Genomic DNA, 13,701 nt, shown 5'->3' with positions numbered 1-13,701 from the left:
GGACAACTGAGAGCCTTCACAGAAAGATCCAAACTACTGCAAAAAGTCAGTGTGTTTATTTTCTGTTTCTGTGTTTGTTTCATTCATCCCAGCCGCATACTCAGCTGCGAGGCGATCCAGTGAGTGTTGGAGGTTACAGGTTGATGAAGCCAACAGGACTGTGCACTACAACCTAAAACAGAACTTCAACAAGGATTCTTCCAGCGTAGCAAGCTGATCAGTTCATCTACCTAATGCTGCACCCCCCCAAAAAAAGAGTCACCAGAATTAGATCTTCGTGGGGAGACATCAAACCCAAGCCATCATGTATTTGCGTCCCTCTGAACAGGGAGCGGTTCTGTCACGACTGATCCCTATAAGCTGTGTAACTGTACCCTGCTGGTAGACGTCTGCGTGCGGCTGGTCAGCACTGACAGCCTTCAGCACATGTTGGTAGGCAGAGCTCAGGCCGGTGACCTCACTGCGGTACTGGTGTAATTCAGCCAGGTGCTGCGTGTGCGGACTCTCCTGCTTCTCCAGGCGCTCGGCCACAGCGTCATCAGCCGGCCAAATGAAAGTTTGGTGGTAGATATCTGAAGAGAGGAAGTGACATCACAAGTACTGACAGCTGCATGGCACAAGAGGACAAAAGGACTCAGAGATCCAGACTGAGCTTGTGGTGGTGTTTGAGCAACATCTTACATTCCTCAGCTTTAGTGTTAAAATGTCAGGGTTTGAATTTGGTTTTGATTATTAGATTTATTTTTCTAGTCTGTTTGTTATTGTTTCTGTTTCATTGGTTTTCTGTGGGTTCATTTTCTTGTAGGGCTTTTCTGCTTGGGTCTGTCTGTCTCTATCTCTCTTAGTGCTTGGTGGTGGGTGTTTCCCTCTCTCTGACCACGTCCTTGTTCTGGTACTTTCCATGCACACCTGTTCATGATTTGCTACTCATCACCTGGGGTTCTATAAAGCCCCTTTCACATTGGCGTATTCGTAGAGCTGCGAATGGCAGCGTTATGTTTCATTTAAATACACCCGAAATGCACACGTACTCAGCCTTTTTCAGTGTTCATTTCATACTTGCAGCTGTGTGTGTTTGCTTTTTTAATGTGTGCACATAGCCGTGTGTACCTTGCCACTATTTAAAACCAGTTCACTCCTGCGGGCTGTGCAGAACACATCACTGCACTTGGAAAACAGTGGACTGTATCATGGGTTTTTTTTTACCGTTGCATTACTGCCACAATCAGGGTGTTTGATGAGCGCACCGACATGCACCGAGTGCGCTTTTAAAGTCACAGGTTTGATCAGACCTGATCGATCAGGGCGTTTAATGAGCGCACCGACATGCAGCGAGTGCGCTTTTATTTTAAAGTCACAGGTGTTGGGGAAAGTGAAATGCACGGACCCACGACCCACACCAGGGGGCGTAAATGAACGGCCAATAAAGAATCCAATAAATACAATTTATTGCTGCAAATGTGCACAACAGGTCAAAATATGCTTTTAGTCTGTCAATATCAATATAACAAAAGATGACACGTGGGCAGGCCCGAGCATAGGAGACGCCTAACCAGAGAAGAGCCGGGACCCACGATGTTCCATCGCCAACGGAGACCTGCAACACACTGGAGCCGCCAAGTCCTGAGTCCCCAGGTGGCCACCGCTTCCAGCTGTCAGATCCGGTACTGCTGGCAGGAAAAGAGACAGGTTAGGGGGTGGGTGTGTGAACACCCAGCAAACAAGTCAGCGGAAAATACTGTTCCTTTCTGAGGGAAAACCTCCACCTCCAAACACAGGAACACAGAGTACATGCAGTGCCTTATGTATCACTTAATCAAGTCAGAAGTGAGGAGTGGAGACGCCAACTCCTCCAACTTCCACAAACTCGGCTACAAGCTGGAAGTGTACAAAGGTTAACGACTGCTAAAAGCTCAGATGCAAAAACGTGTGCGTACGGCACAGAACGGCTGAGTAAGTTTACCTGTGTGGTAAGCTGATAACTCGGCAGAGTTCTGATGTCTCTTCCAGGCTTTTATGGGTGGTGGTAATGATGTGATGAATGACAGCTGTCAGCTCCGGGCTACTGGTGGACTCCTGTGGCAACTGCGCCCTCTGGTGCCTGAAACCCGACAACAGGCAGGGCGCACTCTGGTGGTGAGCCAGCAGTACCTCCTCTTCGGGCGGCCCACACAACATCAGGTTTGATCAGACCTGATTGATCAGGGCGTTTGATGAGCACACCGACATGCAGCGAGTGCGCTTTATTTTAAAGTCACAGGTGTGACAGAGTGAGAGTGAGGGAGAGCGCGCGCGCGAGAGAGAGCGAGCAACGACTTGCTGTTTCTGTTGTGTTTCTGGATTTCTGAGTTGAGGTTCGATTCCCTGTTCTGAACACACAGGCGCTGTGGGCTGTGTGATCATGTTCTCAGTTGATTCCTCTGGATGCAGCACTCAGTTTTTGGTTGTGTACAGAAGAGCCGTGTTGCACAGGCTTGCATGCAGTAACGCTGTGCTGCGCAGACCTGCTTAAAACTGTGTCCAGCGCTCTACACCAAAGAAAATTAAACATTTAATTTCTTCTGTCCTACGCACATAGCCCTCAACATACTGCTGTGTAGAGAGAAAAAAACTCGACGTAGAGCTGCTAAAAGTGGGCGTAGAGCTGCTCAACTCAGAGTAGATGATACGCCACAATGAGCAGCTATACAAATACACCAATGTGAAAGGGGCTTAAGCTCACTGGGTGTGTTTGTCCCTTGCCAGATTGTTGTGCCTTGTGTCACTTTCCAGCTCTGTACCTGTGTTCCTTTGTCCTGCCTGCCTCATAGTGTTCCTGACCTCCTGCCCGTTGCAACGACCACATCTCAAGCCTGATGATTTTTGTACTGTTGCTTTTTCTGGACTGCCTACTTGTGTACTGACCTCTGCTATCCACCCGAGTAAAACCTTTTTGCAACCAGATATCATTATCCGGCCCTTTGTCGGCCAGTTGTATTGGTTCTGGACTCTGGTCCATGTCCGGGCTCTGAGCCTTCTATGTCTTTTCTCATGTCATGTCAGGTTTTCTTAGTCTTGTTTCGGTTTTAACTGGTTTTGTTTCATTTACTCTGTGTATGATCTGCTTGCCACACTTATTTAGTTTTGCTTTATTGTTTATTGTGTTCTTTCACTCTTGGTCCATTAAGTTGCTTTAGCCGTAGTTTTGTTCTGTTTATCACAGTTATTGTATTGTGCTTTAGTCACAGGTTTTGGTTACCATTTATTTTCTAGTGTTTCTTATCTGATTAAGTTCCATTATTTACTGCATTTTCTGTTTTTCAGGTAGTTTGTTTTATTTATTGCATTATTTTATTACTTCTGGTTTATGTCATTTATTTTCAAATTAGTCATTAGCCTGTTTGCCACCTTATCATTAGTGTATCACTTATCTGTTTGGTTTTGATCATATGATATATCATCTGTTATTCTATGTTTGCCCACCTGTGAGTTCTAGTTTAGTCTTTGCTTTTTATTGTTTCACTGTGTTTGCACTCTGTCTGTCACTGTAGTCATTAGTTGTATTTCCCTTTTATACTTTATTCACATGGTGAGTTTTGTTCTTAGTGAAGTCTCTGCCTTATTTTCTGGGTCACATGAGCACTTCAGTTTGTGTTTTTCAGTTCTTTTTGTCTCTGTTGGTTGTGGGTGTGTTACTGGCACTTAGTTGTTTTATTTGTCACGTCCACCTGTCTTGTCTGGCCACACCCCTTCTAGAACCTTCCCCACACCTGCTTCACATCACACCCTGATTACTCCCCTTGTATTTAAGCCCTCACAGTCCCTCACTTCCCTGCCAGTTTGTCAATCTTGTATCACAGCCTCGCATCCTTGTTCTCCAGTTTTCCTTGTGTTTTTTGACCTTGCCCATTTTTTCCAGTCTCCTCCACACCGTGAATCTGACCCATGCTTGTTTGTTCAACTACGAGCCTGCCTCTCAAGTATCTGTACCGCCGCACCGCAGACTGCTCTCTCTGTACCGTACCATTGCTTGTGTTTTTCGATAAAGCATTTTTACCTCCTTATCTCTGCCCGTGAGTCTGTGTAGTGTGTCCTACTACAACCTGTGTCATGCCACACCGAGCCCTGACACCAGAGCTGTTTGTTTGAGCCATGCATTTGTGTCCAACAGTTCCTGACCAACCAGCCTGACATGATATAGAAAAGAATAGTTTATTTTCCTAGACATTCTCTGATCATCATTCAAATTACAGTGCCCCCTACTGTAATAAATCAAACAGAATAAACTAAACTAAGGATGCATCAAACTCACCTCAAAGTAAAAAGAACGTTGGCAGCAATTTACTGAAGCCACCTAAACCAGATCAAACACGACCAGGAGGGACCAGAAGCCACCAGGAGCCTCATGTGTCAACCCCCCCCCCCCCCCCCAAAAAAAAAAACAATAAACAGGTGCAGGGCAGTCATCTGTGCGTCAGTCAGCATCATCTGCTGACAAATGCCACACGCTCTAAATGCTCATTTGCATTCAGAAATGCCCTCAATAAACCATATACAGTAAAACATCTGTTTGCTGCTGATGCTCCTCAGCAAAGTCATGACTGAGAGCAAAGAAAAACCACATTTGTTGTACTAAGACTGAGGTGGTCCTCGTCCCAGCAGAGGCTAAAATTACAAAAAATAAGACAAAGGAATGCACCACTAGGTGGCGATGACTCCATCACTTCCTTTGAACTCATTTAGAAACAATCACTGATGGACATCATTTCAGTGAACAATATTCATATTAGGCTGGATGGCTGGGAATTGCAGGACACAAATGCATGGCTCAAACAAGCAGCTCTGGTTTTTAGAAGGCTTTACTGATGTGGTTAACAGAGGTCAGCACACAAGTAAGCAGTCCAGAAAAAGCAGCAGTACAAAAAACATCAGGCAAACGGTGTGGTCGAGGCAACAGGCTGGAGGTCAGGAACACACAATGAGGCAGGCAGGACTATCGAACACAGGTACAGAGCTGGAATGAAGGCACAAGGCACAACAAACTGGTGAGGGACAAACACACCCAGTGAGCTTATATAACCCAGGTGATAATCAGCAAATCAGAAACAGGTGTGCATGGAAAGCACCAGAACCAGGGCGTGGCCAGAGAGAGAGAGAAACACCCATCATCAAGACCCAAGAGAGACAAGAGAAACAGAGACAGACAGACCCAAGCAGAAAAATCCAGCAAGAGAATAAACAAACCAAAACCAATGAAATGAAAAAATAACCAACAGATCCCAAGAACAAAATAAAACAGAAAACCAAACAAAAACTCAAACCCTCTGTATGTATCTATAGCTATCTACAATAGTAATATTTCCTATTCCTTTCCTATAGAAATTACAGATATGAACTGGGAGAATTTACACAAAAGAGGGGTCAGACAAGTAGATATGTGTTCCAGATGGGAATAGGTTTTCTATCAAATGGCCTCAACAATATCAATGTTGCTTCCACTGTGTCAGCCACGTATAAATCTGGGTAGGATGAAATGGGTGATAATACTGCAGCACACTTGCTATGTAAGGGGTGGGGTATGAGATATCCAGGGGGGAAGATAAATTGAGACAACAGATCTGGATCCAGATCACCTCCAAAATTCAGTGGAGTCTTCGATGGCCTAATATCTATCTGTGGTGAAAATTTTGTCAAAATCTGTGCAGTAGTTTCGACGTAATCCTGCTAAAGCTGGGCTTACACTGTGCGAGTTTTCGCCCTTTTTGATCCCTTTTTCGCCCTTTTTGACACTTGTAGCAGTGCTACAAGCGTCTAGAAGCCGATTTACCCCAACCTCTTGCACTGTGCCTGTGCAAACACCGATGCGGAATTGGAGAGAGCATAAACAGTGATCATCTCTTTGGGACAGCAGCTTCTGTTTCTTTTTCCCCCTTATTCTTCAACTCATGTTTGTTAAAAATTTGATGCCTCCCATCGAGAGTTTTTGTAAAAATAAGAAATGTAAATAAAGTTTGAAAATTAAAAAAAAAGAGCTTCTGTTTACGTTTTGCTTCTGGAAACACGAGCCCAATGTGTGGTTTTTGAACGTACAATGTGAGCAGTCAGATCGCATCAGAGCATCGGGCCGTACAGTGTGAGAACATAAATTGTGCACTCTGAACTTTTACACTGTGTGGTTTTGTCGCACAGTTTGAGCTGGAGCTGATTACAACGATTGAAAATATCGTACAGTCTGCCCAGATTTACGGACAGACAGACATAATAACAAGAAAATTATTTATGGTTACACTCATCCCAGAATCCTTTCTGGTCCTATATCATCCCCGCGCTGACACCTTTATTCAGATAAAATGTCTGTCCTGATGAAATTTCAAAATAATGTGGGTCAACTAAAGAATCATCTGAGCCTCGAACTCGCTCTGCAGAAATCGGTGGGCGACATCACAGAGGATTTGTATACAGCCGTGGTCTTTGTGACATCATCCGCTCATTTCTGATGCAGCTGGAGACAAAATGTGAATCTCAGTCATTGTTTCCTGCACAGGAAATAGAAAAAGGGCCAAAGAGGACCAACCTGATGTTACCGGGTCCACCAGCCTCCCTCGACTCCTCTCCAACAGCATGTCATCAGGAGCATCCAGCATCACTGACAGATATTAAACAGAACACACACACACACACACACACACACACACACACACACACACACACACACACACACACACACACACACACACACACACACACACACACACACACACACACACACACACAGGTGGCGTGCCTTGTGGAGCTGATGAACACACCTGCCAGTAATCAACCCTCCTGTATTTAAACCCTGGTTCAACATCTCATCAGTGCCAGAAACTCAGCCTCACAGCCTGGTAACATGGCCACTCAGTTTCCTAATTGAGCCTCTCTGTCTGCGTTCCGTGGCAGGACTTTTGACTCTCTGTTTGTTAATTGCATTTTTGCTGCGTTCTGATGCCTGCATTCTACCAGCAGTTTTTCCTGTCTGGTTACTGAGTAAACTGTGAGCCGTTGTGGCTCAGGTGTTCCAATACCCGCACTTAAACTGTCTCTCCTCCTCTGCAGTGACACCTCCCTCCACAGGGAGCCACCTGGCCCCCGGACAACCACCACCTCATCTCTGCCTGGATCTCCATCTGCACACCTGGTCTCATTGGGCTGCAGCTCCCTGTTTGCGTGGGCTCGGTCTCGTCTCTCCAGACCTCCTTATCATCATTCACAATTCTGCAGCACTTTACCTTGTACTCATTTCTGTACAATAAATCTGGTTTCCTTCATCTGTTCAGCCTCCCTGCTTTGGAGTCCTATTCCAGCTTTTTGGTCATGACCATAACAGTAATGGCCTGGCCCGTGTATCTTTCAGAGCTTCTGCTTCATTACACCCCAACAGAGCCTTAAGGTCTTCTGACCAACTGTTGTTGGAGGTGCCTAAAACTAGACTAAGGTCTAGAGGTACCAGGGCCTTTGCAGCAGCTGCCCCCAGGCTCTGGAACAGTCTCGCCTCCCATATTAGGTTGTCCCAGAGCTTAGAGACTTTTAAATCCTCCCTAAAAACCACTTCTTCTCCCTGGCATTTCCTAAATGAGGATGCATCTCTATGTTTTACTGTTTTTATTGCCCGTTGTAGTTTTATTATTTTTAATTAATTAATGTATTAATTGACTTATTATTGGATGTAACCTGGTGCTCACTGTTGTACAGCACTTTGATCGACTGCTGCCATTTTAAATGTGCTTTAGACATAAAATTTGAATTGAGTTGAGACTTTTCCAGTTACGTGTGGACATGTGTAAATATGTTTCTTACCGACATGGAGTGGGATGACCCCGGCCTGCTGGAGAGCCAGGGCCTGCTGACGAGTCTGAGAAATCCCATCCAGTACCCAACCCTGTCAGACCCAAACAGATCCATCATTAAAGATCCGCAACGATTAAAAACCAATGACACGGAAACATGAAGCACAAAACAACACACTCAGGCCAACAATATAACAACACAGTCATGCCCATCATGAGGCTGTGGACTGCTACAAGTACCTCGGCTGTGGTTGGACAGCAAACTGGACTGGACAACCCACCCACACCAACCACCTGTACAGGAAGGATCAGAGCAGGCTGGACTTCCTGAGGAGGCTGTGGTCGTTTAACATCTGCAGGAAACTCCTGTGGATGTTCTACCAGTCCGTAGTAGCCAGCGTCCATAGTCTGCTGGGGGGCAACACATCCAAGGAGGACACATCCAGGCTGGACAAACTGATCAGGTGGGCTGGCTCTGTGGTTGGCATGAAGCTGGACTCTCTAGTGACAGTAGCAGAGAACACTGGACAAAATGCTGGACATTATGGATGATGCCAGTCAGCCTCTGCACACTGCCACCAGCAACCAGAGGAGCTTCTTCAGCCACAGACTGCTCCTTCCCAAGTGCAGGACCAACAGACTCCCTCAGGCCATCTGACTGGACAACTCCTCACTGAGGGGGAGGAGGAGTAACAGGAAGACAGAGGACGGGAAGGAGAGCAACAGTAGGAGCCAGTAAACTAGTCGCGAGCAGTATGTCTGGTATTTATAGCTGTGTATTTATATTTATTCTCCTTGACAGGGGTTGGACCTTATTCTGCTCTGGAGTTGCCCAGGTTGAGGCACAAGGTGGGTGTGGGGATACTGACGAGTCCCCGGCTGAGCGCCACTACATTGGAATTTACCCCAGTAGATGAGAGGGTGGCCCCCCTGCCCCTTCGGGTGGCAGGGGAAAAAACTCTGACTGTTGTTTGTGAGAATGCACTGAACAGCAGTTTGGAATATTCAGCCATCTTGGAGTCCCTAAATTAAGTTTTGAGGCAGTTGTAAAGCACCGACAGGCCTGAAGGGCGGCAGCGGGTGTGGAAGGAGTCTGGAGTAACCTTGGAGAAGGACTTTCAGATGGCACCAAGGTGCTGGTGTCTCCCTTAGAGATAGAGTGAAAGGAGCCAGCTGAGGCGGTTCAGGCATCTGGTAAGGATGCCCCCTGGGTGCCTCCATAGGGAGGTGTTCCAGGCATGTCCATCTGGTGGGAGACCCCGGGGAAGACCCAGGACTAGGTGGAGAGATTATATCTGATGTGTGGAGCGTGCATTGAACAGAGGAGGAGGAAGATGGCGCCTGTGTGTTTGGCATGCCGTCAGCCCTGTCGCTCGTCGAGTTTTTTGCTATTTGTTGCTGTGTTTTTGCTCTGTGTGTTCTGCCGGGACACCTCTGCCTTGCTTGTGTATGGTCGCCAGTCTCTCTTGGACATTAATGCTCTTTATGAGCCGCTGCTGTCGTCTGGGTCCGGGCTTGGAGGGCCCCGCCCTGCTCTGCCACCTGTGCTCGTGGACGTCCCGCTCCACCTGCTCCGTTTTCCTTGCGCTCCTCTCCGGAGGAGGCGCTTTAGAAGGCGCGGAAAGCGGAGCGGTCTGTTGGTGAAACTTAAGTTTTACCTGGCAGCCTTCACTAGAGGGTCTGATCCTTGCCACCTCTGTGTTGGACGATATTTTTGGGCGTGGGAGCGCGAGCTGCGCACGAGAGGCTGCTGGATTCGTCCTGTTCCTGAACTGATGACCGGACCAGCTCCGCTAAAGCTGTGCCCGTTTGTGCTGCAGCTTGCCGCTGCTGCCTCTCACCGGGCTGCGGAGTTTTTACGCCGGTGCTGTCGTCTGCAGGCTCTCAGACGCGGTGTTTCACCTGAGCTCCTCCGGCCGTTGAAACACGCTGCGTCACTGGCTGCTGAGGAGCAGAACTTCCGCATGACCTCATTAAAACCTGCTGATCCCACCGAGATCCTTAGTTTGGGTCTCATTAACATCAGATCATTGTCTCTGAAGTCATTGCTGGTGAATGACTTAATTGTGGATCATCGTCTGGATATGCTTGGATTATGTGAAACCTGGATTAAATCCACAGCTGTCCTTCCTCTGAATGAGGCCTGCCCACCGGAGTACACTTTTAGTCACATTTCATGTGATGTGAAGAAAGGCGGGGGTGTTGCTTTTATTTATAAATACAGGTTTACTTTAGTAACTGTTGGGGGTCAGAAATATAATTCATTTGAGCATCTGATTCTCCGTTATGCCCATGATGCTAAGTACTGTCAGGGTCATAAAACTGGAAATCAGCTATGTTATATTGTCACTGTCTACAGGCCTCCTGGCCCATATTCTGATTTTTTAGATGAATTTGGCACATTCATCTCTAGTCTTTCAACTAGTGTAGACAACATTTTGATTATTGGTGACTTTAACATTCATATAAATAAGCTCTCTGATCCCCTAGGTAAATCATTTATGGAAATCATGGATGCATTAGGATTTCAGCAGTTCGTTCATGGTTCAACGCGTATCAGTGGTAATACTCTGGATTTGGTTCTTGCACGTGGCCTTGCTGCCACAAATATCGACATCCTGCCTCTTGCATCAGTGGTCTCTGACCACTCGCTTATTAGGTTTACAATTACGCTGCCGCGTTTAGTGGAGCAACAACCTTGCCTATCATTGCGGCGACAAATTAAACGTTCAACTTTGACTGAACTCGAAGCAAGACTACCTGAAATCCTAACTTCAAGCTTGATGAAATTTCAGTCAGTAGATAGTCTTGCAGATAGCCTGAATTTAGTGCTAAAAACCACACTTGATAAGATTGCGCCTCCTTTATTAAAGCCATGCCTTCCCAAAGCACAGACACCCTGGTTCAATAGTTATTTGCGTGACCTTAGGAAGAAGGCTAGAGGGTTGGAACGGAAATGGCGTAGTTCCAAACTAGAGGTGTTTCACCTTGCGTGGCGTGAAGCTATTTTAGATTATAAGCATGCTTTATTGGCTACGAAGCAGGCGTATTATTCTGAATTGATCAACAAAAACAAGCATAACTCAAAGTTCTTGTTTGATACGGTGGCATTTCTTATTCATGGACAGCCACCTGTTGGTCATTCTCCTTTTTCAGCACAGGACTTTCTGGACTATTTCGAAAAGAAAATAGAAGATATTAGGTTGAGCACATCTCAGCATACTTTGGTTGAATCATTGTATCCAGCTACTGAGCTGGGGACTACTACTGAGGTGCTACCTAAATTCATGGAATTTAACAGTATCTCACAAGGTGTGCTGACGAAACTCGTGATGTCTACTAGAAGCACAACTTGTTTATTTGATCCTATACCAACAAAATTGTTTAAAGATCTTTGGCCCATTCTTGGGCCGACTGCGCTGGAAATTGTTAACCTTTCTTTAAACTCTGGATCTGTTCCAAATTGTTTTAAATCTGCAGTGGTTAAACCACTACTCAAGAAATCTAATCTTGATCCTGGTGAACTGAAAAATTATAGGCCGATATCAAATCTATCATTCTGCTCTAAAATTCTGGAAAAGGTGGTTTCACGGCAGCTTGTGGACTATCTTACTGAGAATGACCTTTTTGAGCCACTGCAGTCTGCTTTTAGAACACATCACTCCACAGAAACAGCACTTATTAAAGTAGTTAATGATCTTCTGCGAGCAATGGACTCGGATACTACTACAGCATTGGTGTTGTTGGATCTCAGTGCTGCGTTTGACACAGTTGATCATCATATTCTACTTGATAGGCTAGAAAACTGTTTCAGGATTACTGGAACTGCTCTTGTGTGGCTGACGTCTTATCTGTCTGGTCGTTCCCATTGTGTTTTGTGCAATGACACTACCTCTGACTTTAAGGGCATGAAGTTCGGGGTTCCGCAGGGATCCGTTCTGGGTCCCCTGCTTTTTTCCCTGTATATGGCACCCCTTGGGAACATTTTGCGGCGTTTCGGGGTTGCTTTTCATTGTTATGCTGATGATACTCAGTTGTATATGCCGATAGCTGCTGGAAATCCTGTCCACATAAAATCTTTACAGGACTGTCTTGCAGCAGTGAGAAGTTGGATGTCTAGCAACTTTCTAGTTTAGAACTCTGATAAGACTGAAATGATGGTTCTTGGCCCAGCAAGACATCGGCACCAATTTGATCAGCTGGCGCTTGGCCTAGGTTCATGTGTTATACATCATACTGACAAAGTGAGGAACCTTGGGGTAATCTTTGATCCTACGCTGTCCTTTGACCTCCACATTAGGGACATTACGAGGACTGCTTTCTTTCATCTGAGAAATATAGCAAAGATTCGCCCCATCCTGTCTATGGCTGATGCTGAGACTCTGATTCACGCATTTGTCTCTTCTAGATTGGATTATTGTAATGCTTTATTTTCTGGTCTGCCGCAGTCTAGCATTCGAGGACTTCAGTTGGTGCAGAATGCTGCTGCCAGAATTTTGACACAAAGTAGAAGGTTTGACCACATTACTCCCATTCTGGCATCCCTTCATTGGCTACTGGTTTCTGCCAGATTGGATTTTAAAGTTTTATTGTTGGTTTATAAAATTGTTCATGGACTGGCGCCTTCGTACTTGGCGGACTTGGTTAAGCCCTACGTACCTGCGAGGCCTTTGCGTTCGCAGGGCGCAGGGCTTCTGTGTGTTCCGAGGATGAACAAAAAGTCTGTGGGGTATAGAGCCTTCTCCTACCGTGGTCCAGCTCTTTGGAATGATCTACCTGCTGTTATTCGGCAGTCTGACACGGTAGAGATTTTTAAATCAAGACTGAAGACCAACTTTTTTAGACTGTCTTATCATTAATTTTTTAATCTGTTTGTGTTTGCTTTGTAATTTCTTTTTATTCTACTGTGTTTTATCTTTTAACTGTGCTTTTCTTGCTTTTAATTTTGAATTTAGATTCATTTGTGTTGTTGTGAATTATGTGAAGCGCCTTGGTGCGACTTTGTCGTGATTTGGCGCTATATAAATTAATAAATTATTATAAAATTAATAAATTATATCTCCAGTGTGGAGAGATGATATCTCCACACTGGCCTGGAAATGCCTCAGGATCTCCCAGTCAGAGGTGGTCAATGTTGCCCAGGAAAAGGAAATCCGGGGTCCGCTGCTGGAGCTGTTGCCCCTGCAACTCGATCCCGGATAAGCAGTTGAAGATGAGTGATGAGAATGTTCATATTTCTATTTGCAAATTGGTTTTTACTTTCACTTTTGATGCTCTGGGTGCTGGAACCTCAATTTACCCAAGAGAGTCTTCCCAAGGAATCAATAAAGACTACCTAAACTAATTTTAAGTAATCTAATGACCAGTGTGGGGCAAGTTACTTTAAAAAGTAATTAGTTATTGTTACTAGTTACTTCTCCCAAAAAGTAACTGAGTTAGTAACTAAGTTACAGCATTATAAAAGTAATTACTTGCTAGGGAAAGTAACTATTGCATTACTTTTTAAAAATATTCAAATACATCAATGAATTTGGATTCCCTTTGCACCTCTGGCTGCTGAGAGTCTCTAGATCCAAACAGCTTCAATGACCTTTATTAGAGTAATGAGCCGCATTTTATCGTCAGTGACGATAACAGCGTTTATTTTAACAGCGTTATTCCCATCAGTGGTCATGACTGTTACAGACAGGTCAGAGGACAACGACATGCATCCTCTTGTTGTCCAGTTGGTCTTACATCCCCCTGCATTTCATTTCTCTTATCTGGCCCAAAGTTCTCATTATAGCATGGATTCCACTGGCACAAGATGCTGCAAGGACATGGGATGTGGAATGCTGTGGAGACGTGGGATGTGTCAGGAACTGTGAGGACATGGCATGACAGGCAGGTGGACACA

The 13,701-nt window shown here is 45.4% G+C and overlaps 1 protein-coding gene across 1 annotated transcript in view; it reads right to left on the bottom strand.

Annotated features, from left to right (window-relative positions):
- Window positions 1-13,701, bottom strand: part of ak8 (adenylate kinase 8) — a 64,788-nt gene that overhangs the window by 39,714 nt on the left and 11,373 nt on the right. Inside the window, exons 6-8 of the mRNA XM_034171416.1 lie at window positions 7,816-7,897; window positions 6,554-6,625; window positions 375-572 (exon numbers count right to left, since the gene is read on the bottom strand). Coding sequence (XP_034027307.1) covers window positions 375-572; window positions 6,554-6,625; window positions 7,816-7,897 — 352 coding nt within the window. The remainder of the gene's footprint in view (window positions 1-374; window positions 573-6,553; window positions 6,626-7,815; window positions 7,898-13,701) is intronic.

Source organism: Thalassophryne amazonica, chromosome 5, assembly GCF_902500255.1.
Source record: "Thalassophryne amazonica chromosome 5, fThaAma1.1, whole genome shotgun sequence".
NCBI lineage: Eukaryota > Metazoa > Chordata > Actinopteri > Batrachoidiformes > Batrachoididae > Thalassophryne > Thalassophryne amazonica.
Note: the sequence above shows the minus strand (reverse complement) of the source record. Positions and strands in the feature narration are given on the sequence as shown.